The sequence below is a fragment of the Bombyx mandarina genome, chromosome A1, assembly GCF_030267445.1.
Source record: "Bombyx mandarina strain Sakado chromosome A1, ASM3026744v2".
Classification (NCBI taxonomy): Eukaryota; Metazoa; Arthropoda; class Insecta; order Lepidoptera; family Bombycidae; genus Bombyx; species Bombyx mandarina.
This window is the reverse complement of record NC_143234.1, coordinates 19,178,244-19,204,895: the sequence shown is the minus strand read 5'-3', so window position 1 is coordinate 19,204,895 and position 26,652 is coordinate 19,178,244. Positions and strand designations below refer to the sequence as shown.

The window sequence follows — 26,652 nt, the reverse complement described above, 5'->3', positions numbered from 1 at the left end:
GGTATCCGAAACCTTAAATTTGAGTTACAAAATTTTCATTACAGCACATTATTACAACTAGATGATGATCGAGCTTTGCTGGGTTTTTTTTTTGATAACACCATCTTGTTGTTTGCCCTCAATTAAGAAAAATAGTATTATTATTCGCGAATAGATGTCAGGAAGAGTTGATTATTGAAAACACGAATAAAACAACATTTTCTGAAAATAAATCGTAGCTAGATCGATTTATCGCCCCCGAAATCCCCTGTATACTAAATTTTATGAAAATCGTTGGAGCCGTTTCCGAGATTCAGATTATATATATAGGTATATAATATATATAAATAATAATAATAATATTTATTCAAGCCTCTTAAAATGCAAACACGTACAAGAATTCTTAACACTAATATAATAATATACATGGATTTTTTATGAGGTATACAATAACAAAATTCCCTGACTTGTATGCTAGGAAAACCTGTGTTACAAAAGTCAGTGCTAGGTCACCAGGTAAAGAAAGTTAACCAGGAAGAGCGATCTGTAAGAATATAGTACGTACGTGTGTGTGTGTGTGTGAGAGAGAGAGAGTGTGTGTGTGTTAGTGTGTTTGTGTGTTAGTGTGTTTGTGTGTGTGTGTATATACAAGAATTGCTCGTTTAAAGGTATAAGATTAAATTCTAGATGAGTACTTGGCGGTGCCGCTTTGATGACTTTAGTTGTGTACACGGGTCGATGTTCTTAGAGGTTTTATTGCGAATCAAGAGGGCTGATGACATTTGTTCAGTCATAATTTTCGTTTAACATTTAATTTCGAGAGATATTCGAGTACATTCCTGAAGTTTGAAGTTACCCGTCGTTTATTTGTCTCGCCTCTTTATGTCAAAAAGCAATTATTTGGCCTTTTCAACTAAGACTTAAATCGCGTGCTATCGAATCATAATCTCGCAGGCGGGTTTTTCTAATGAAATACGTACTTGACAAATGCACACGATTGACTTCGGCGGTAAAGGATCGTGTAATAAAAATCAAACCCGCAAAATTATAATTTGTGTAATCACTGGTGGTAGGACCTCTGTGAGTCCGCACGGGTAGGTATCACCACCCTGCCTATTTCTGCCGTGAAGCAGTAATGCGTTTCGGTTCGAAGGGTGGGGTAGCCGTTGTAACTACACTGAGACCTTAGAACTCATATCTCAAGGTGGGTGGCGGCTACGTTGTAAATGTCTATGGGCTCCAGTAACCACTTAACATTAGGTGGGCTATGAGCTCGTCCACACATCTAAGCAATAAAAAAATAAAAATACTTTGCATAGTAAGGCTACATGCATGATAAGCTAACTTCAGCCAGCACAGTTTCCATCGACTTCGTGGTGGTCTCATGGATGTTATTCGCTTTTTGGTGTTTATAGGCAGAGGTAGCTAACATAGAGCTGTGAATGTTATTGATATTCCACTGAGTTTCTCAGTGGGTCGCGTTTCCGATCCGGTGGTAGATTCTGCGAAGCACTGCTCTTGCTAGGGTTCGTGTTAGCAACGACGTCATGTTTGAGCCCCGTGAGCTCATCTACTAGTTCGGTGAATCTAGAATAACCTCTCGAGGTTACTAGAATAGGTAGAAAAAAAGAGTTATTGATATGTAACCTGCTGATGGTTGTCTGGAAGAGATCGTTCTTAGTAATAAGACCGCCTATTGTACCTTTTTTTTGTATTTAAAGTTTCGCATTGTTTCTTTTGTTCGTGTACAGACATTAGATCATTTTACCGGTGGTAGGACCTCTTGTGTGTCCGCACGGGAGGTACCACCACCCTGCCTATTTCAGCTGTGAAGCAGTAATGTGTTTCGGTTTGAAGGGTGGGGCAGCAGTTGTAACTATACTTGAGACCTTAGAACTTATATCTCAAGCTGGGTGGCGCATTTACGTTGTAGATGTCTAAGGGCTCCAGTAACCACTTAGCACCAGGTGGGCTGTGAGCTCGTCCATCCATGTAAGCAATAAAAAAAACTTGTTTTAGACATTAGACACGAATATTTTTATCGTCATCTAATAAATTCAATTTTGTTTATGCAGCCGGAGCTTTATAAGAACGAGTTGGTTCGCCAGTCGTCCACTGATAGCGCCGAATTGGAATTCTGCGGGAAGCTACACTTCGCTTTAAGATACGACCAGGAGGTTGAGGCCCTGATTGTAAAGGTACGTGATAATAATAGTGTGTGCTTGTTTTTTTTTAATGCTTAGATGAGTGAACGAGCTCACAGCCCACCTGGTGTTAAGTGGTTACTGGAGCCTATATATATATAATGTCTCATTATAGTTACAACGGCTGCCCCGCCCTTCAAACCGAAATGCATTAGTGCTTCACGGCAGAAAAAGGCAGGGTGGTGGTACCTACCCGTGCGGACTCACAAGAGGTCCTACCACCAGTAAAAAGTTTGTTCTGAAAGGTTTGTCAATAAATTATTTTTAACTGCATGTAGTAATTGCACCGATGCTATTCACTTCTTGTGGATCTGCCAGTGGAAATTGTTACGATATGAATATAGATATTATGAACCAATAACATTAAAATTTATTGTTTATTGTTTGTTGGTTGATTGTTTGTTGAATTAGTGCATAGTTTTTGGGTGTAATACCATCAACGTAGGATGGTCTGATACATAATTTTTATGTACAGAAGAATAATGGTCCTCAGCTAGTAATGGTTAAGTCGAAAATAATCAAATAGTTACATATAATTAATTATTGAATTGTTTTAGATTTGGTACGATAGTATAATAAATAATAACTAAATAGCTGGGAGGAAATCACGTATGGTCATTCCGACTCAAATTAGGATTCCCCGTGTTATCAGTGACTGGCGTATTACATACTTATATACGTTTAAATAAATACATATATAAATAATAAACAACCAGACAAAGACCAAACTAAAACTGTAGTAGGGATCGCAGCACATAAAATAAAACTTCCCCTGTTCTAAAATCTTCTATTCTAAATAATAATTAAAAATTAATTAACACATTTATTACGCCTTGCTCATTTTTTTAACCGTATTCGCCATCTTGCTTTTCTGTCTTTCTGTCTGTCTTTCTCTTTTACCTTTTTTCCGTTTTCTCTCTTTTTTTTATTCCTACCTAAGCTGATAGCCTTGAGAGGCTATTTCAGCGTAACCTTACCTAGTAGGTGAACTTACGGGGCTCAAATCGGAGTGATGCTAACACTGACTCTAGCAAGAGCAGTGCTTCGCAGAATCTACTACCGCATCGGAAACGCGACCCACTGAGAAGATCCGGCGAGAAACCCAGTGGGCTGTGTCTATGGATTAATTCTCTCGTCGAGCTCTTCGTCACGAGCGACGGGTTCGACGGGGACGGTGACCGGTGCTTGAGGTGACTAAAAGCACCTTTAATTGATCGGGAGGATCCTTAATGACGTGTTTTAGTTTTCTCTCACTCACATCTTAACACTCCGTTCCACACTCTGTCATACGTTCCGTTCTTTCCAATCCTACAAAACTGTTCATGTTACGAATGTTTTCCCGATGTGGGATTCGAACCCAAGACCCTTGCAGCACGACCGCTAACTACTCCATCAACGAGTCAGTATAATATGTCTTAAAGTTTAATGTAAATTTGTACGTGATGAGTTTTGTTAATGTTTTATGTGTTACGTTTATTCCATTCGTGGGAACGGATTAATTATTATAAGCGCATTTTAATTACTACAACACCACTAGAGTTTTCAATTAAAATGATGATTAATAAATACCTTTGAAAATATGATGCTTTGATATTTTGATGTGAATATTTTAATTTAATGGGAAATTTTTGTGAATTTTTTGATTCATCACGCTTTCGATATTTTCAAATATCTTTTTGGTAATTACAACTTTGTACTTTTTATATAATAGTAAATACGAAATAATACTTGATATTGTTAACTGTCACGAACCGGTTGTTGATTTAAAAAAGGGAAATTGTTTGTAAAAAAGAAATGTGCACAAATATATTATTATGTATGGTAAATTTTATATAAAAAAAACACTACTGATTTATAAGATAATGATTAGTAGCGAGGGTAATTGAATTTTAAAAAAAAACTGTACTGGTGGTAGAATGCTTATTTCTGCCGTGAAGCAGTAATGCAAGAGGGGTCGTCGTACCCCCTTACGAGGGCACGGAACCAGCCCCATGCCGCGGCCCCACCTCTACAAACCAGAGGGGGGGCCGCGGCACTAGTTAGGCGCTCACCCGCTCCGGGCTCCCCAGAAGGGGAAGACCGTCACGGGGAGGGATCGATTAGCGGGGAGGGACCGATAGCAGTAATGCGCTTCGGTTTGAAAGGTGGGGCAGCTGTTGTAAATATACGGAGACCTTAGAACTTATATCTCAAGGTGGGTGGCGCATTTACGTTGTAGATGTCTATGGGCTCCAGAAACCACTTAACACCAGGCGGGCTGTGCGCTCGTCCACCCATCTAAGCAATAAATAAAAAAAATCGACGCCATTTCTTCCTACTAATATTGTACTAATCACCTATTTAAATATCGAGGGATGTAAGGCTATAAGTGGTTCAAGCGAAGTTTTTGCAACTTTACAGGAGAGCTCGTCTACGGTAGGTAGCAGCTTGGCATTGTCCCTCGCATTGCTGACGTCCATAAGCGACGGTAACCACTTACCATCAGGTGGGCCGTATACACGTCTGCCAGCTCGGGCATTAAAAAAAGCCCATTAAAGTTTACAATTTGAAAAAAATATCGTAACAAAAAAAAAAAAACTTCAACTATTCCAATGGATTGAAATTAATTGAATTTCAATTAAGAACATCGAACCGTTGATGTTAATTACCAAATAAAGCGCACTTTTAATTACAGAGAGAAATGTCCAGTATTAAGCTTGTATATATTGACATTTTTCTTTGCGCACAGAACTAATGTTTTCTTGGGATTTAGCGGTTAGTTGAAAATAATGAAACGAAAATAACAGAGCCGATATTAAATTGTAAACGTTTATGTCTGCTTTGAGACATTCAATTTCCACAGATTGTCAGAATTGGGATCAATCGCCGAACCCTTTTCATTATAGAGCTGTAAAAGTAATATTGTATTTGCGATCGAAATATACGAAATGCGATCATAATCGTCGAACACACTTCGAACAATTTTTTGATTTTTTGGATATTTTTATAAGTTTGTTTAAAAAAAAAATAGTATATCCGTTAAAAAAAAAAAAAAGAAAAGACTGTAGGGTCACAACACACATGCGTAATAACGTACGTGGCGTGTTACCTGGCTACGTAATGCAAGGTGTCATCTTCACCATTCCACGCTTGTTTTATTTATGACTTTTTACATTCTTCATTCACTATTCAGTCTATTCTTCTATAGAATGCGCTCCCACTCTAAATATGGTCGGCCACTACACGTGAAGCGTTTAAGACGAAGGTTCGAGAACTGTTTCTCAGAGAGTTAGCAGAGTCATCTAATTGATAATATTTGTTTATATATGTTTTTATATGTATCTATTTATGATATGTATATGTATATATTTATGTATTTATTTAAGTACGAGTATTTGTATCTATGAATATTATGTATGTTATATATACACATATGTTTAAGCAATATCACCTTCACACTACACCTACCAAGCTTCATCTCTGCACTCCCCTAAGGTAGACTGTTAGAGAATGCCTATGGCATTAAGTCTGCCTTTATACTTTTTAGTATAAGAAGTAATAAATAAATAAATAAATATTGGGACGACAGTTCAGTTGTAACGGTCATACCGCGAACACAGTTCCACTTAGATAGCTATAATAAAACTGTATGTGCCTATTGTATTTTCCGTAAACATATAAGCTGGGAGTTAGTAACGACTTTCATTTACAACAACTGGGCTCATCCTAAAATGACTATAGATAATAAAGAAAACAGAAAAAAAAATGGACATTTTAGCAAATCATTGTTTTTCACTTTCAATATTATTTTACACAGCTTAACAATGGCTCGAAGATCACCGCTTAACAGATAATGTGATCCAAAAATGTAAATTAAAAGTAATTTTATTTTTGACTAGCGGCCCGCTCCGACTCCGCTCGGTTCTTTAACAAAAATTTCAACGATATTTGACATTGTTTTATTTTTTTAAATAAAAGAACACTTATTGCGGCATAGCTATAATAGTTAGACATATGCTATCGCGACATTCTTTGTAAATAATAATGTGTTCTACAAAGTCGTTGTACATTGTTTTATTCTATCATCAATAGTTTTCGCAGAGCACGCGATTTAAATAATATTCCTATTCAATACTAATAAACAAACAAGTCTTTCCTCTTTATAATATTATATACTATAGATTTTTACCTCGTTAAGAGACGAAATTAAATATTTCAATGTAGTGTTCAACGCAAACCCTATCGTAAAACAATGTTTCATTTAAGGCATGGGCTTTGAGACATTTCGCGTTCATTAGCCGAGATCCCAGCGGCTTAAGGACGACAGTATCGAACGAGTTCGTTGAACCTCACGAATTTCGTCGACTTTTATGAAACATCTCATATTTTCTCCGAAGAGAATTTTGTGTGAACGTATTGTGAGAATTTGACTATGATGTACGAACGAGTTTGCTTGCTATTCAGGATCAAATTAATACCATAAAAAACTGATGTGTGGTGTCGTGGGACACCGGATAGGAACGAAGTTCTTTATTATAAAAATATTAATTTTAAGTTCTACTAGAGGTATAAAAAAAAAAAACTGAAGATTTCGAAACAACCCACGGTCATTCGGTAACGTGCGAACTTATTGAGGTACACTTCATTTACGGTTGTTTGCATAAGAGCTAGTGTATTGCGCAAACGAACGCTCTGAGATCGTGGTCAATGAATGATAAAAAAAAATGTTATTTTTGTACGTTATTACAAAGTTAAGTCGTACACTGTGTGCATTACTAATGAAAATCTTACGTTACGGACGTTTTTTCCCGGTTAGGGTACCCCTCCGCATCGTCCCATAAGGAACTTCGTTCCAATATTTTTGTATTAAGTATGTAGTATGGCTTAAGCATGCGGCTGCATAAGCTTTTAGCTTCATTATTCTGTTCAAATCTCGATTTGTAACCTGAGAATTTTATTAGCGCCGACGAAAATCGTAGTTGCAGAGACCTAACTTCGGGCATGGGTTGAAATCTCAATCGCATTACCCGCTGTCTTACTCTTAAAACTGAAAAGCTTCTTCTTATCCGTATGCTACTTTAAGTGGGGTTGGAGCAGCATTTCCTTCTTTTCCATTGAGGACTATCTCATTTCTCCACTCAACATCTCCTAATACCTCTGTCAATATCCTCTTTCACACAGTCCATTCAAGGAGTCCTAGAAGAAGCTTTACTGCAGAAACTGGCATGACGCACTGGATGAGACGTTCAGCTCACGACCCGGGTGTCCAGTGGTTATCTGACTGATGATCGATGACGTATTTTTTATTTTAATACCTCCCAATGTTCTGACCAGGATAATCAAAATAAAACTGTAAAGTATTATTTTATGTAGTCGGGTTTGTTGTTAAAGTATATTTTTTTAGTTTTTATTTTACATTTTTTTTATTTTTTTATAGCCCTTGTAGGCAGACGCTCATACGACTCCCCTGATGGTGAGTGGTCACCATCGCCCATGGACTTTAGCAATGCCAGGTGCAGAGCCAAGCCGCTGCCTACCGCTTAATACTCTTCACAAGCCTCGTTTGAAGAAGGACATGTCATAGCGCTCGGGAAACACCGTGGAGAGGAGCTCACATACGATTATTATTTAAATGGAGAAATCAACGTATAATGAGTGCTGCTACGAATGATTAAAAAGCAAATTTCAACTGAACATTCAATAAATTTCTGTAGTCGCAAAATTAATTTACTTCCGGATGACGACATTTCTATCAAGCCTACATCGGGATTAAAGTTCGTTGAACTTTGATCTTCTGCAGTGAATGTAGCAATTTCTGAAAGCGGAACAATGAACGCGTTCGTCCGGGAGAAACACACCTGACAATGTTATTAAATCTCTGACATGGACCGTTCCAGTTATCCTTGAACGGTAGGGTTGTCCAATTTTCTTGATTAAATAATTCGAGGAACTTTTTTTTGCTATCATTGGGCAGTCGAGTGTAAGGTCCATTTGGAATAATTAGTGTTATCGCAGTGATAATATATATTGAATGGTAATCGAAATTTATAATCAAAATGTTAGGTCTGGTTCTAATCCTCATAGGTAGACCTCTAGAGAGGCTCATGAAACTGTAATACCACTTGTTTTTTTTTATTTTTTTTTATTGCTTAGATGTGTGGACGAGCTCACAGCCCACCTGGTGTTAAGTGGAATGTGAATGCAGGTTAGCTGTCAACATAAAATAATATCATTTTTATGTTACCTTCATTTGAGCTTAAGTTGTCTGATGCGTCTAAATAATTTAATAACCTTAAGTTCTATTTATTATGTCTATTGAGAAATTAAGTGTGATGTAATTCTGTTTCTCTGCATGATTTCGTTTACGATAAATGAACAGTTTCTACATTCTCGGACAATTAAAAAAAAATATTAAAAAGTTGACCTCGACAACCCTACTATAAGCCGACGGCTATAATAATCCGGAATCAGATTTAACGTCCCAATTTCGCGTACCCTTAAAAGTTGAGTGAAAAACCGTGCGATGAAAAAAAAATCGATTTACTCCTTTTATCATTATTTAGACAGACAGACACGTGGGCGGGGTGAGTCAATAAGTTTTATCGAAAACGAGTTAACCCGGAGTATTTCTAATTTAAACTAGAAATCTAATTAGATTTAATCACAGATTAAGTGGTCAGGTCAAGTTTGCTATATTTCGTTTTGTTATTGGCGTATGAAGACAAACTTTAGATATCAAAATCTAAATTCCACGGAAAAAATCACATTCTAACTAAAAAAGGCCATGACTTGAACACACAAAGCTTAAATCTCAACACTAAAATGTAAGACTGTTTTGTGACGAGCATTATCTTCAAATATATTTTTTTCTGTGCGTTTGTTTGTCACTGAACTCCTAAACATCGGTATTTAGATTATTTATCTACACTACAACTAAACGGTGTCGGGTCCGCTAGTCTATATCTATATCTATACTAATATTATAAAGAGGAAATTTTGTTTGTTTGTTTGTTTCGAATAGGCTCCGAAACTACTGGACCGATTTGAAAAATTCTTTTTCCATTAGAAGCTGACATTGTCCCTGATGAACATAGGCTGCTTTTTATTTTTTTTTTTATTTTTTTTTTTGGTTTCATTTGTGTTTTAATGTTTCCGAAGCGAAGCGAGGGCGGGTCGCTAGTCATATTATAATTGTTAATAATCGAGAATTGAACGCAAATAAACGCAATTTTCAGGATAGCGAGTAATCCTTGTATTTTTCGGTCTGTCCGGGACGGTAGTCGAGGCACGTGGAGCCAAAAGCCCCAGGAAAAGCCTCTTAATGGGTAATTTTCTGACCGAAAACTCTCAGGATCTTTCTTTTTTCACAGTCAAGTAAAGGTTTTATTCATTAGGGCAGTTAAATTAAGAAAAAAGAATAATCTGGCTTTTAGATATTTACTACAAGCTGTTAACTTGAATTGTACGATTTTTATGTGATAGGTACCATACAAAATCCTTAAAGTTTTTTTTGTGTTTCTTGATTTCGGGAACTGTAAACGTGTTTGTGATCGATAATTTAAAATAAATAATAATAATGAATTTATGTAAATTTATGTAATAATTTCATGTAACTATTTACATATGAATGATAATTGCATCTCCTTTAATATTTATGTAATACAGACGTATATATTTTATTTTATTTATTATTATATACTTATCTATTATTATATAATTAATATAATTCCAAGTAACTATGATAACTGTATGTGTGAAGCTACATATATTATGTACGAATGAATATAATGGAATCTTCGTATTAAATTTTCACATACTTTTACCCTGTTACTCAATTATCATATTTACTTTTTCACATTTGAAGAATGCAGGGAGATAACCCCACCGTCGTGCCCCTTATGCGCGGGGACCTCGTAGGAGGTTCAGCCCCCGGCCCGAAAAAAAAAGGGAGATAGCCCCAAAAGTACCTACATATTTCCACTTAGACTTTTAGCTATTTAATCAGCTACCTTAACATTATTCGTATGTATGAAATACAGACGAAATTTTTGTTTAATTAAGAATTTATTGTTTTGAGGGTAACGCCATCTGCTACGCTAAAATTTTCCGCTTCCAGAGGCAGGATTTCATTTGTTAAATCCTTGTGGTCGCTACCGACTGCATATGACATTTGACAAGAGTTTCATGCATTGAATCATCCATGGAATAAGAACAGGGTAGATAACATGAATATATCACTACATAGTATAAAACCGCTTTCTCTGTCCCTATATCTGTCCCTATGAATGCATAAATCTTTAAAACTACGCAACGAATTTTGATGCGGTTTTTTTTAATAGATAGAGTGATTGAAGAGGAAGATTTATATGTATAATAACATCAATTAAATAGTAGGGAAATTAATAATAAATTACAGTTTCTGAAGCGAAGCGATGGCGGGTCGCTAGTTAAATATATAAAAAATCATCCTATACACATCCTATACGCCGATCGCCTAGATATGATGTGAGGTCACACATTAATGTGATGTTATGAACTATCATTGTTGCGAATCTTTTCAGCATTGAACGTCGGTGGGGTGATGTCGATGAATAGTCTAGAAGCCAAAAGAACAGGCTTAGTCAGGAAAGTATCTTTAAATTAGAGATAATGTTAGAAAATGTAGCTTTTTGCAGAGACTAAAAACATAAAAGTAATTTTAATATAAAAGTGAATTGTAGTCTCTATTGCATTTTTTACTCTGTAATTCTATTAGGTGACAGAATTTCCGTAAACATTCCTTGTTGTCACGTCACTTATACAGGGTGTATTCGAGATATGTTTTTAAAACGAAAACTGGACCTAGCTATTCATACGCCAATTAAAATAATAATAAAAAATCATATTTTAGTCACTTACCTGTTCCACGGAATGAATCATGATTGAAAATTGTTACGTGATATAGTCCTGAAGAAATTCGGTGGAAGTCTGGTTTAGCATTACCTTACTTGTTCGAGAATCTTCTAACAACGAGTATTTGTGCACAGTATCTTAACCGAACAGTATTTCCCACTTACTTTGGAATCGCAATTTTTTACCCTACCCAGTACACCAGTACTCTTTTGTAACAATTGTACAAGAGAGATTGATGTAGCAGGGGAGTCACGACCCTTAGTAATGAGAAGAACGATGCAAAGAGGAGAGGAGAGCATTTATCTCTTATGCACTTTATTCATCGGAGTTGATTGGATATGCAACTAAAGCCGGCACAGAAAACAGTAAAAAATATAAAGATCTAATGACTAATGAATTTAGTAGTATTTTTTTTTTTTTTATAATTTAGATGAGTGGACGAGCTCCCAGCCCACCTGATGTTAAGTGGTTACTGGAGCCCATAAACATCTACAACGTAAATGCGCCACCCACCTTGAGATATAAGTTGTAAGGTCTCAAGTATACTTACAACGGCTGCCCCACCCTTCAAACCGAAACGCATTACATTAGTGCTTTGGTATATTTAGTCAACGATGATAGTGATGGAGAGGCTCTTTTATGTGTTAATGATATTGGTAATGTTAAAGCAGAATGTTCAGAACAAATTGCGGATGTGGTTACGTTAATCAGTTAGTTTATGGTTAGCCACACCATATTTACCGAAACAACCAATTTAATTAAACCTCAGCCAACAACATTGAGTGTGAAGGTTTGGATAAATCCAATTAATCCGAAGTGGATATTAGTGGGATTGTGCCTCGTCACAGATATAAGCGACGGTCCCAGTATTCGCAAATCTCAATGGAGATGTTCATTAATCATTATATAGAAAGATGGTGGTGAAGGTTATGAAAATTGGAGTAGTGATAGGCGTCGAAAGCTTGATAATTTCTGATATATACAACTATTTGTAACCGATTTCAAAAAAGGAGGAGGTACTCAATTCGACTGTATGTTTTTTATGTTTGTTATCTCATAACTTTTGACTGGGTGAATCGATTTTGATGATTCTTTTTTATTAGAAAGCTGACGCTTCCCGTGTCGTCCCATTTCGATTTAGTCCAGTTCTGATAATGGTAACCATGAGAAAACCATATAAGTCCTAAATTTGCACCTGCGTGACAAATAGATAAATAAGTCAATAACTCAATATCACGCCAACCGATTTCGATGATTATCGTTTTTAGTGTGTATATTAATTTGTTTTGGAATATCTTTTTTTTCTCTTCGAAGTTGGTTTTTATTTTTGTTAAATTTTATTTTTATTTATGATAGTTTTTGTATTTAAAATGATTGGGATCTGTTTTTTTTCTTTTTAATCTTATACCATATTAAGATAGGTCGCCACAGCATGTCTTCTTATACTGCATAATAATTTTACATGAGTTTATGATCCGCTGCGTGCCTGACATCAAATGACCAGCTCAAATAACTTAGATCTATTTTACGTTTCTTATAGCTAAGTATATTAAATTACAATTTGGATAAGAAGTGAAAGTTCTTGAAGAAAAACATTATAAGAAATTCGAAAAATCATTTATAAATAAAGCAATATTAATGAAATGTACAATTTTCTGACAAAACAAAGTTATTGTACTGAACGGATCTCATTTCTGTTCTAGTTCTAGTTATTTATTGCATAAATGGGTGATGTAATTGTTGGTTCGCCCTAAGTCTCGGGTGTATTCTATAACGGGTGCTCTAACCTTTTACACTACATGATTACTTCATTGTTGTTAAAAGGGTAGGACAAACGTTTTTTACGAACTAAAATTCGCTCCAATTCGCCATGATTTAACCCCAATTTTGTCGTGGATTCGTTCATCTGTTTATGGAAAAACATCGCACAGAAGATACGCTGTTTCCGAACAGCGCTTTAGTCTAAATTAAACCCTGGGGCATTTTAAATCTTAAATTAAAATGAACGTGTACACAAAACACGGTAAAACTATCTAACTGGTTTTAGTCTAAATAAATTTCCTATTACAGATATTCGAAGCTCGTGACCTACCGATTAAAGACATGAGCGGTAGCAGTGATCCATACATCAAGGTATTCCTCCTTCCCGACCGCAAGAAGAAGTTTCAGACGAAGGTCCACCGCAAGAACTTGAATCCGGTTTTCAATGAGACCTTTCTCTTCAGGTACGAAGACGTAATTTTTTTATTTTTAAATTTTAACAACCGAAATGCTTTTGATGTTGCCGAAATCAAAGAAAGGTAATTTAAAAAGAAATGTTTTCATAAAAAATATTTACAAAGCATATTAGACTAACCAACTTATGAAAGTGCAAAGACCTCGTAAATTAAAATTAAGAAGACATTAACAGTTCATTGAAAGAGTGAAATTTCGTGTAAGATATTTTAAGTTGCGGTGTCAACTACAATTGAGATCGATGCTTACCGTAAACTTTTATAATATTCAAACTGTTGAATAGATACAAAATGTACATTTTCGGATACCCTTAATGGAAAATTAAGTACAGATACCGTCAGCTTTCAGAATGTTTTAAAGGTTTGCTTTTACATTAAGTGGGCAGGTCTAGTAATCTTTTCTTCCAGTTTGATCTGTGAACTCCAACCCGGATGGTTCGTTGAGACCAGAGGTCGAACTGGTTATTCGATTTTAAGGATTTATATCCGACCTATCATTGCAATTCATATACTTATATCATCAAGCTCAGCAAAAGTCTTAAGCTTATCTTATGTAGTTAACAATTTTGTTGATATGCAAATGATAATAATTAACACGCTCTGCATAATTTGCTGGTTACCAGAATCTATCGAATATGATCAAATTTATATCGTTCGTACATCGTCCCAAATATTTTACAACTTAAAAGAGAATTCGCTTTGATATCTTTGGAACTATCAGTTAGATTTTGAATTAGTTGGGTTGTTTGGCGAGTAAGTTTCATGATCATGTTATTCTAGGAAACGGTCCAATTTCAGTCTTTAGCTGGAGCGAAACTGAAAACCACACTTAGTTCAAAAATAAAATTATGTTCCACACAAATGTTCTTACTGTAAGATAATGTATATTAAATTTGTTCAATTTGAAACGCACATAAAATATAGCCAGGACAAAGGATTGTAAAATATTGTACATTTGTACGTCTGCAGAGTCAATAGAACAGTTATATTCCACTGTCATTGTCGTTCTGCAATTGAAATCAAAAGTTATGGATACACTAAGTATATATATTACTTTTAAATAAAAGTTTTGTAAAAGAAAGCTCATATATGAAAATTTATTTTATTGGAAGTTCGAGAGAGTGCTTTTGGAGATTCCAATTTTACCAATTGATATTAGGGCATGAGTACGTGATTTTAATCATTTATGCATTAGCAGAGTTGGGCGGACATATTTTTTTTGACACCAAGTTACACTATGAGCAATGGTTAGGGAAAAGTTACTACTTCTAGGTAAAAAGACCAGATATTTCCCTGAAATTTCTTTTTATTGGGCTAACTGAATGAGAACGCGACCCTCATACAAAATTTATATTTGATAATAAAAAGCACGTGTGGCACTCGGGGACTGTCGCGGTAAAACTATTGCATAGCATTTTTTATCGACTTATGCAATTATAATTAGACAATAATAATTTAATCTTAAAACAATAATAAAATAAGACCACGCTATATTTATAAACATTAACAAAATCAAAACATTAACTGTGCCCTTCACACTCATAAGGTAGACCGCGCGAGAGGGAGATGGGCAGACTTTTCATGATGCGCATGCAGTGCGACGTCACGCGGCGCGCTTATTCACAAACACTACACAAGCGCAACGTGTGAATGTGTTAATGCGAGCTATATGGCTGGCAGAGTGGGGGTGTTAGGTTTTATTTTCGTTACGGAATTTCTTGATTCGGTCGCCGCACTCAAAGCCCGCGATAAAAGATATGCAATAGCTTCAAAATGATAAAATTACGTAAAAGCAGCGTATAAGATGAAATACTTGATACGTTTATTACATGATGCATTTTAATTGATATTATAAAGGATTATTTCTCAAAACAGTGTACCGTACGAGGAGCTGCGCCAACGTTATCTGCAGTTTTCCGTGTACGATTTCGACCGGTTCAGTCGTCATGATCTGATCGGGCATGTTGTGCTGAAGGGACTACTGGAATCCGCTGACTTGGATCAGGAGATCGAATACACAATGAACATATTGGCTGCACCTCAGGTAAGATTTGGGACTACACTAATTTTAGTAAGTGGGAGGGATTTTTTAATTTGCATCTTGGATATTAGGAGCTTGGCAAACAATTGCCCGACGTCTCGACTCATGGAATCTTTAAGAGTTAAAAGTTATTGCATACTATTTGATCATAGTTCCTAACAAGATGTGTGATAACAAAAAGAGCGTTGCTGTGAGACTAAGTGAGAATAAGCCTATGATCTAGCATCATAATAGTCTACCTGGCTATTAATCAAAATATTTTGCCTGTAGCTTCGGCGGCCTCTATTCAATTCCTATAATTTGACTTTTTCTTACTATTGTACTTTGTCTCGTAAAACTTTATATTCTTTTAGTTCGTTTATTATTATGTTTTACTGATGTATTATTCTAGTTATGATGTAATATTTAATACAATCAACAATATTAGGTGATGCGACTTTTGGGAATTTAATTTTGCCCGTTTATACCTGTTTTACAAGGAATTGCCTTCTGGCAGTTGCCTCATTATTAAATCTGTTGTAGAACGCGCAATAAAGAATGGAAGCACGTCGTGTCGAGTCTTTTTTTCCATTATAGTTCAACAAAGACAAATCGAGACGCAATGGTTTCTATTTGGAACTCGTGGGTTGGTTATTTGTAAGAAAATGATATTGCTCATACAACATTATTTTTGATGAAATTTCGGCGGAAAGCAAAATAAAGCGACAATCGTTCACACGTTGATATGTAATAAAACTTACATAATATGTGTCCGACGTGTTTCTACATTTATTTTCAGTCCAAAAAGGGCTACATTACCTAAAAAGTCAGATGGATTTAATGAAACAGAATAACTTAATGTACTCACATCTACATTTAGTGATGTCTAAATCTATTCAATGTAGACCAGATAACCAGACATTTTGATTTTTTTAAATGGCGCGTTAATTTCACAAGGGCCTCCTAATTGAATGCTTATTACATCTGACGTCACTTGAGGCAATAATATACACCCAGTCAATCGAATCTCCCAGAGTTTTTTGACAGCAATTGTTAAAAAATCACATGACAAGTTGTTATTGGTAAGCTTAATATTAAAAAACTAGCTGACCCGGCAGACTTCGTAGTGCCTCGATCGATACATAAAAGACCAAAATTTTTGTATAAAATAAACTTAAAACAAACAAAAGGAATCCGTCCGACGGGGGACACATCAAAGAAAACACAAATTTTTTATAGTTTTTTTTAATTCCACGCATTTTCATATTTATCTTTACCTTTTAAACCTTTTCTGGACTTTCACAAACGATTCAAGACCAAAATTAGCCAAATCGGTCTAGCCGTTCTCGAGTTTTAGCGAGACTAACGAACAGCAATTCATTTTTATATATATAGATACCAGAATGAAACTATCAATACGAAATATGAATGAGCAAAGATAAAACATTTTCTCGTATGGTTTTGTATTGTTTAGTGGTATACAAAGCCATGGAGTGTTACCAATTTAAAGAAAATATGCATATAGTTATTTTTATGTCACAAGCAAAAGATAAAATGGGTCTAAATGTTGAGATGTTAGTTATATTTGAATTTCGATCATTGGGCAAACACTAGTACACACAAAAATACCTTATAGCTTTTACTTCTTAACATGTTATGTTATGTGATATCCGATTATCTATTTCGAGTCTTGTTGCACAGAATTGACGTGTTGACGTATTGACAGAGTTGACGCGTTAGCGTTTTTTTTTATGAATGACGGATTACTGGTGGTCTGGAGGTCTCTTCAGTTTCACCAGGACACGTGGGCGTTAGTGTCTCAGCTGGATGTGCTTCGACTTGACGAGTGATGGAAACCCATTGATCCATTGATAAAAAATTATCCTAACATTTTTGAAATTTATAAATTCCTGATAAGAGTTTCAATGCTAATTAAATTTACGGGATTTCTATCGAAACTGTGAGCGTCTGAAAACTTTAAAAATTAATTGTTTTGATGAAAACTTTAAGTACATTAAATCTTAATGGTGTAACATTGTTACTCACGCTTCGAGCTTTGAAAGGGTTGAAAAGCTTGGAAATTTGTTTTTTTCTTAGAAATAAATTAATTATACATTTGTTTTCTAAGTTTTCTTTGATGGTAGGACAGCCTAAGGTTAGACGCGCAAACTTACGAATTATACGATAAATGACTGGTGGTAGAACGTCTTGTGAGTCCGCACGGGTAGGTACCACCGCCCTGCCTATTTCTGCCGTGAAGCAGTAATGCGTTTCGGTTTGAAGGGTAGGGAAGGGTACTTTAAAAACGGAGGCCTTAGAACTCATATTTCTTCTTCGGGCTTCTGTAACCACTTAACACCAGCTGGGCCGGGGGCTTGACCAACCACCAAACCAATAAAATAAAAATAAAATAAAAGATATTTCTCAAGCTTACTGATGGTAGATTGGCGAGTGATTTTAAAAAAAATACATCCAAATATAATCTCTAAACCTGTACTATGTTATGTTATGAGTTCCACCTTTTCATGTTATGATTTCAACAAAAGAGAAACGGTGACAATGAAACCGTGATACACCAAATTTCTAATAATGTTTACGGCGTATTCTGGGGCCAGAATTTGGGACGTAACGCAGGCTAATGTCGGGTAGCATTTTCCGAAATTCCGCATACAATCCTGTGCGAACGTTCGGTCGTTAATCAACCGCTTTTCTCACGATTATTCAGGTAAGTTAATATCAGAATAACGAGTGCCAGGGCTGGGAGAACTGAAAATTAAAAAAAAATAGTTTTAAGAGAAGTGTTGAGTAAGTTGAGTAGTGTGAAGAGAGACTAGTCGATCTGTTTAATGTCATAGATAATACACATAAATTAATTATAGATAAGCAACTCAAGCACTCCACGAAAATCATTACGGGCGTCGGCAACTAGATGGTTTCGCTTCGATTATTTTTTTCATTGCTCCTGTAGATGGCAGTAATATATTACCTATCCTATATTTTATTTATAATGACGGATTTTGTAAATTTTCAGAAACCACAAATTGATAGAATTTAATCAATTTGTCTATAACAAATAAAGACTTGTATGATTTATTAATTTTTTATATTCTTTGTTTAGTTAAACAATAATTAAATGCGTTAATTTTAATAAAATATAAGTTTAGAGGCATTCGCTAGTAGATGTCGCTAGTTTCCATACAGACAAAATATTTGTCTTAAAGTATCGCAGTTTCAGGGCCCTGTATAATGTTTTTTTAGACCTTCAACCGTCTCAGGCACAAATACGTCACGTATGATCAAGTTGCGTACAGTCATTTAGTGAAGATGCCGCGGTAATTTTTAAAATACTAACTATCCAATAGGAAATATCCTATCTGAAATTTGTACACAGCGCTTACTACGTCTTTTTACGACATAGCTAATCACTACTAAGTATACAAAATTTAAATTCTTATCAATATTATTATATTGAAATATACCATAATATTATCAATTTATCATATTACATTATTGGACATCTATTAAAACTGTTGGGTGAAAAGGGATTTTTTGGATTAAAGATATCGTACTCTTTCGTTTCGTTAAATAATCAACCAAAAATGTCTATCATCATAAAAAAAGTCATCATGTCATTAGTGTATCTCATTGTTAGGCGTTATCCGCTCAGCCTGTTCTACACAGTACAATCTAGAACTTTCCTATCTCAATAACACATGAAATTACATGAAATTAAACTTAAAAGCTTAGATTTTTTAAATAGAGGCTGGTTAACACAATATTAAAAAAATGACAAATAAGACCTTTTTATTGCTTTGATGGGTGGACGAGCTTACGGTCCTCCTGGTGTTAAGTGGTAGCTGACAGACATCAACAATATAAATGCTGCCATTCACCTTGGGAGATGAGTTCTAAGTCTTAATTTTTTATAATAAACATCCTTAGTCTTCAACGACCAAGAACACTGTAAAGCCTTCGAAAAGTAGGAATTAATATAGTGACTATAAAATATACGAGATTAAATCGTAAAAACGTCTATAATTTTGTCTATAAATCGTAAAAAATCAAAGAATATATTACAACATATCAGGTTAAGACATTTCAAATGTCAAAAATACTTAGTTCTTTTTCATGATAACAGATATATTTTTAGGGGCACATTTTTACACGGTAACCCTGTTCAAATTTCAAGGACATCCGGGGCCCTTGTCATACACCCTGACAGCATCCTTGAGGTGTTTCATTTCTTGAATATTAAATATCACAATGTGAGCAAGAGTTTTCTTTGTAAAGGCTTTATGATCGTAATCGTACAGTAAAAACCAGTTTTCAAAAGAAAATAAGAAATAACTATATATTTTTTGTAGAATTTCCAATTCCGTCTATTTGTGTGTTGCTACATACATAAACGCTATAAGTTATTATTTTCTTATTATTGGCTGTATATAGATATATACCTAATAATAAGATATACATATCTAAGTAATAAAAAAAGGAGAGAACAATACGTCTGAGGTACAAAAGCGAAAAAGTAAAGTGTCTATTTTAATGCATTTTTAATTAAGAAGAAAATTTGGATTCGTTTTATGTTGACGATGTGGGGATTTTCCGACAACTTCTTAGTCTTCGTTAGACAGGATAACGTGAACACCCCTGTTCATGCTCCGATAAGAAGATTCAATTATAATACATATCGACGCTTGAAAGGCAAACGTGACTAAGCGACAATAACTGCTTTGTACATAAATGATAGGCAATAACCATATTGGATGCGCAAAAAAAATATATTTCCATGTCTATTAAAATAATTTCAATCCTACAGTTAGGTTCGTTAAAATAGATTTTGTTTTCAGGTTTTTTTTTTTTTTTTATTGCTTTGATGAGTGGACGACGAGCTCACAGCCCACCTGGTGGTTCGTTAAAATATATTTTGTTTTCAGGTTTTTTTATTTTTTTTTTATTGCTTAGATGAGTGGACGAGCTCACAGCCCACCTGGTGTTAAGTGGTTACTGGAGCCCATAGAAATCTACAACGTAAATGCGCCACCCACCTTGAGATATAAGTTCTAAGGTCTCAATTATAGTTACAACGGCTGCCCCACCCTTCAAACCGAAACGCATTACTGCTTCACGGCAGAAATAGGCAGGGTGGTGGTACCTACCCGTGCGGACTCACAAGAGCTGGTTACCACCAGTAATTACGCAAATTATAATTTTGCGGGTTTCATTTTTATTACACGATGTTATTCCTTCACCGTGGAAATCAATCGTGAACATTTGTTGAGTACGTATTTCATTAGAAAAATTGGTACCCACCTGCGGGATTCGAACACCGGTGCATCGCTCAACACGAATGCACCGGACGTCTTATCTGTTAGGCCACGACGACTTCAAATTCAACTTTAAATTAGTCTACTGTAAAGTTCACGCATTGTCGCTTAATCACGTTTGTCTTTCAAGCGTCGATATGTATAATAGAATAACATCTGCATGCTTTATTTATACGTCAATTAAAAAAAAAAAAAAATATTTGAGAAAAAAACAAAAAAAAAAAAGAAGCCCACTGAGTTTGTTTCACCGGTTCTTCTCAGGACTGTGGCTTTTTTCGGAACCGGTGGTAGACTTAACATTGCTATTTATATTTTGACATTCAACAAGTGTGTTATACTGACATCTAAGTTGAAATAAATGATTTTGAATTTGAATTTGAATTTGAATAAGGTATACAGTTGGTTAAAATTATCGCGAAACTCTACCGAAGGCTGCTTATTACGTTTTATGACGTCATTTGAGGGTAAAAAATACGGAGCTCCAACCATAGCTTGATTTGACGTCATGTGAAAGAGTGTGAGAATTAATAATTTGTAATTGTGAATGTATAATTTGAGTAATTTATATATTAGTAAAAAATGTTAATGAATCATCGTTTTTATTTAATTTAAAAGAACTTTCGTAATCGATTTTCAAAATTCAACGGCACAAATCTCTCACATCTTTAGGCTACGACTTCGTTTTCTTGTAAAAGTAATTATTCGCGTATTTAACATCGTAATATAATACGATCTTCTTTTAAGAGATACCGAAACATTGAAACAAAGCGAATATTTAATTGACACTTGAGATTAAGTTTGAGTTCAGTGACTCCTTTCGGATAAAAAAAATAATTCTTTAACAAAAATTCCTCTTATTTTAAATACCAGGTGTGAATTACGCTTTCACGTTCTGTAAACAAGCAAGTAATAAATAATATTTTTACAAAAAACATTTCGGTCCTTGCTCCTTTATAACAGTAGATAATGGAGGAGATAGTTTATGGGTCGAAGACTGACATATGTATGTCGATGTTCGTCGCGCAAAACTGACACGCTTTTTAACGAAGTTTCTTATCGCAGTTTGCTGTGGGTTTTGACTGATGGAAATTGTCACGTAGCGTTATGTATCTGGCTTTATTTTCGGCTTTAAGTCAGGGCTCGAAACGCCTACGACGTGTCCGCGTCTAGGAGGGAAACTCCTACGAGCTGTCCTGTAGGAGGTTAGAGGCGTATATAGGATATGTATCTGGATTTTGACTTAACGCGCTCACTGATGAGCTCATGGGGCTCGATCTGAAATATTTGACTAGCTTCTGCTATTTAGTATGACCAGTGTTTTGATAAATCTACCCCTGGATCGGAATCGCGATCCACTGAGAAGATCCGGCGAGAAACTCAGTGTTGGGTTGACTAAGGCTGTATGGGGTTAGATCCCCTTGCCTTTCCTAATAAGGAAAAATTGTATCAAAAAAAAAGATGTCTATGGGGTAATTTTTGAAATGCGCATCAACGTTCTCGGTTTTGTCTATACATTAATACGTAAAGCAAAAACTTTTTACCCCTTTTTACGGTAATTGCGCGGACGGAGAAGTATGAAATTTCCCACACTCATAGAGAATATAGAGAAGGAGTGCAGAATGTTAATATTTCTTTAAATTATGCCTAAAATATACATAAAATCAATAAATAAAACAATACACACCTTACCATGTATTTGACACACACATACTGTTTGTTTGTTGTCAAACTTTTCTTATTGCTTATAGTCTATGGTCAAATTGAGAAAAATATTGTTTGTCTTTATTATTAATTGTCTAAAATGTAGTCTTGGCGAAATCTGTGATTAGAGAAGTCTTTGACAATAGCTACTACTGGTACTCCGTTAAAACAATACTTGTAGTTAACTATACAGTTCGATTGTCTAACTTAACTATATTACACTGTAATCAAACTTAAAATTTCAATAAATTGTTGTCGAATTTCTACTACTGCGGGGCCACTAGTATTGACTAATTGCCCTAAATATTTTTTAGTTTAGGATACGATTTCTTCGGATTCTTAAGTACTAAGCATTGATTACTTTTTCTGTAATACATGAAACAGCTATATCTCTTTCTGTGTCATAGAGAGAACGTTTCAGTTTACTTATAAATAGTCCGGTGCAAAAATATTTGTCTTAAAAATACAACAGAGGAGAGCGCAATGGGTTGAGGGTTTCAAAGATTGTAGTCGGCTTCAGACTTGCTTTGTGTAATGTGAGCCAAATTGTTGCGATAACATTTCTGTAGCAATTAATCCCCTACCCCATTTTAATATAACAACGATACTTAACCAAAGTTGTCTTGAAAATGCGAAAACACAAAGTATATTCCGATGAAAATTTCAGCCTTCAAACTCAAATCTAAATTTATTGTTTTTTTTTTTGCATTAGTATTTATGAAAACTAAACTTAACTTTTTATATTCGTGATAAATCATTTGAGAGAGTCCATATAGAGTCCCTTCTTTATTACGCCGTAAAGTTGTGTTTTATGTAATTAGCACCACAGTTGAAACAATAGAAATTTTATTGTTGTAGCGGCATAAACAATTCTAAGTTATTCTATTATATTAGTTATTTAACACATAAATTATTTTACGTTTTAAATTTTCGGCGGTAAAAAGGTCCCGTGTCACAGACTATATTATCTTTCCTACCTCTCGTACGTTCCAGCTAACGCATCATAAAAAGGTGCGTTCTTAAACGCCACACATTAATACCGATTTTTTAAAAAAAATCTATTCAGATTTAAAAAAAAAAAATTGTATTCACAAAATCGTTCTGAAAGTTAAAAAGATTAATAATAAATAAGGATAATTAAAATAATATTATTCATCAGATGACGTAATACGAAACGGTTTTTTCCTTGAAATTTCACGAATAGTTATTCAAGTTCACATTTAATATATTCATAATGGGCTCCACATACGCTTTTAACGAGTTATTTTTACCTTTTGGTGTTAAAATTTTTCTGTCGTGTTTTTTTAAAATTATGAACGCTTAATTATAATAGCAGGATTTTTTTAGCGAAGCAACTTCATAGCGAATGATAATGAATAGACGTTCTATATTTTGCGATCTAGGATAGGGCGCCGGAAAAAGATATGAGACAAGAATAATACATCAGATCCAGAACATCAAATACGCTTCTAACTATAACACTAAGCTATCTCAAATACAATGTGGTATATTTAGTATATAGCCATTGGACCATACATGTGTATATGACGTTCTCACTGAAAGATAAAAAAAAAACCTCAAAAACCATTTTCTACTGAAGGTTGAGAATTATTTAGGCATATCAGCTTAAAGCGAAGAAATGTCCACGGCCTAATAGATGAGATGCTGCGTGTATTCGTAACGATTTTGGGGACCGTGACGTGGTTGGTCGAGAAAAAATATAGACTCTTTTGTCCATTTACCACCAGATAGGTCGTGAGATCATTAAGCCATATATGCATTAATAGGACACCAAAGACAGCGCCCAAACAGAGAGAGAGAGAGAAAGAAAGAAGACAACAACAAAGAAATAATTAAATTTGAAACTAAGTCGACCTACCTGCTTAAAGTATGATTTCTACAATAGGCTGTCTTATTGCTAAAAGTGATCTTTTTTATACAGTTTTTCATCTACGGAAATTCCGAAAAAGATACGCCAGTAGTATTATTACGATTTATTAACCATATTATAAAAGAAAGGTAAGGAAAAGGTACAAGAAAACCATATCATATGAGAGCAAGATGAGTTGATGTATAATCCTAGCGACTTGGTTATGTCCTGTCCATGCAAGTAATCGCCTGCATTAGCAAAACGAGAACAGCCAGAAAGAAACAATAATAATTTATGTCTAATAGACTAACCTCGACGGTGGCATGCCCGACAAATGTTAGAGTCCCGTCCTATTCATTCATTCATTCAGATATATTGATTAATTTTCATATGATATACTGTAACCAAATCTTAGGGATTAGGTTTACTGGTAAGTCTGGGACTCTAGGAAAATATGTGAAAGATAAGACGAAATTGTATAAATCAGTTATTTGAGACGTTTTTTTTATATCTTTTGTTCACAGGAGAAGAAGGATCTTGGTGAACTAATGCTGTCCTTGTGCTACTTGCCCACTGCTGGTCGTCTAACTGTCACCGTCATCAAAGGCAGGAATCTGAAGGCGATGGATATTAATGGATCTTCCGGTAAAGCTTTATAATTTTTCATTTAAGGTCTTGTTAATTGACATCAGTAATGGCATACAGCGAAACCGTTGTTCAAAACTTTCGTTTAACGAACTTTATCTCATACCTTTAAACGAGCAATTCTTGTATATTAATATATATGTGTATAATCTGAAACTCGGTAACGGCTCCAACGATTTTCATAAAATTTAGTATACAGGGGATTTCGGGGGCGATAAATCGATCTAGCTACGATTTATTTTCAGAAAATGTTGTTTTATTCGTGTTTTCAATAATCAACTCTTCCCGACAACTATTGGCGAATAATAATACTATTTTTCTTAATTCAGGGCAACTAACCGCTGTAAAGACACAACAAGATGGCTTTATCAAAAAAAAAAATGGGTGATGCTCGGTCATCATCTAGTTCTTGTATATAAATATATATACAGTCAAACCTGGATAAGCGAGAGTTCAAGGGAGCACAATCTCATTCTCGCTTATAGAGGTTTCTCACTAACCCGAGTTTCTCGTTAATGCACCCTCTGAATTTAATTTCGCGATTTCCCGGATTCAAACGCATTCACTATTTTAAGTTTATCACTTAATGGCAGTACTTTGATTTTCCGTTTTAACATGATGCAGAACAGAACTTTCCTTCGCAATTGATTAACAATAAACTGAGTAAGTCCGACAAAGAGGACGGTACACAGACACACGGGTCCATTTTTTTTTTTTTTTTTTATTGCCTTTGTAGGCAGACGGGCATACGGCCCACCTGATGGTGAGTGGTTACCGTCGCCCATGGACTTCAGCAATGCCAGGGGCAGAGCCAAGCCGCTGCCTACCGCTTAATACTCTCCATAAGCCTCGTTTGAAGAAGGACATGTCATAGCGCTCGGGAAACACCGTGGAGGGGAGCTCATTCCATAGCCGGATGGTACGTGGCAAAAAAGATCTCTGGAAACGCACTGTGGATGACCGCAGTGGCTCCAGGTAGTATGGATGAACTCTACTCCGGTGGCGGGCGGTGCGATGGTAAAAACGAGATGCTGGTATCATCTCGAACAATTCCTCAGAGCACTCCCCATGGAACATACGGTACAAAATACAGAGGGAACCGAAGTCCCTCCGCAGACCCAGAGGCTCCAATCGAAAAGAAATCGAATAAATAACAACGTTATTTAGTTCCACTTAATTTCAATTTAAGGTTCAATATTGACGAGAAAACAATACAAAAACAATGTTAAGAAGTTCCACGAAAGTTAAGAATGGGTCATAAAATAGCAGATGTTAAATTTGTAATTTGTTTTGTCATTTGTTCCTCCTAAATAATATAAATAAATAAAGCTCAACTGTCGCTTATAGAGGTATAGATAAGTAGCAGTCTCACTCACGGAGGTCCATGAGGCAAAAACGACTCTCTCTTACAGAGGTTTCTGTTTCTCGCTAATAGAGGTTTTAGGAGCTAAAAATGACGGGTCCTGGCTATTACTCTCACTTATAGAGTTTTCTCACTTATCCAGTTCTCACTTATCCAGGTTTGACTGTATATATATATATAATCTGAATCTCGGTAACGGCTCCAACGATTTTTATATTATTTAGTATACAGGGGATTTCGAGAGCGATAAATCAATCGATCTAGCTACAATTTATTTTCAGAAAATGTTGTTTTATTCGTGTTTTCAATAATCAACTTTATCGATAATTAACATGAGCATAAACTTTTTTTTTATTGAATGAAAATAGCAAATAATATAATATCAATATGTAATTTGTATTTAAATATAGTTTCTAAAAAACCCAATTTATCAAAATA

The 26,652-nt window shown here is 35.2% G+C and overlaps 1 protein-coding gene across 5 annotated transcripts in view; it reads left to right on the top strand.

Annotated features, from left to right (window-relative positions):
* LOC114242725 (synaptotagmin-10) overlaps positions 1–26,652 on the top strand; it is a 126,230-nt gene that overhangs the window by 89,275 nt on the left and 10,303 nt on the right. For all 5 annotated transcript variants that reach the window (XM_089739309.1, XM_028173988.2, XM_028173986.2 and 2 more), the window contains exons 5-8: positions 2,055–2,177; positions 13,125–13,279; positions 15,164–15,332; positions 24,731–24,851. In XM_089739309.1, the coding sequence (XP_089595435.1) occupies positions 2,055–2,177; positions 13,125–13,279; positions 15,164–15,332; positions 24,731–24,851 (568 nt within the window). The remainder of the gene's footprint in view (positions 1–2,054; positions 2,178–13,124; positions 13,280–15,163; positions 15,333–24,730; positions 24,852–26,652) is intronic.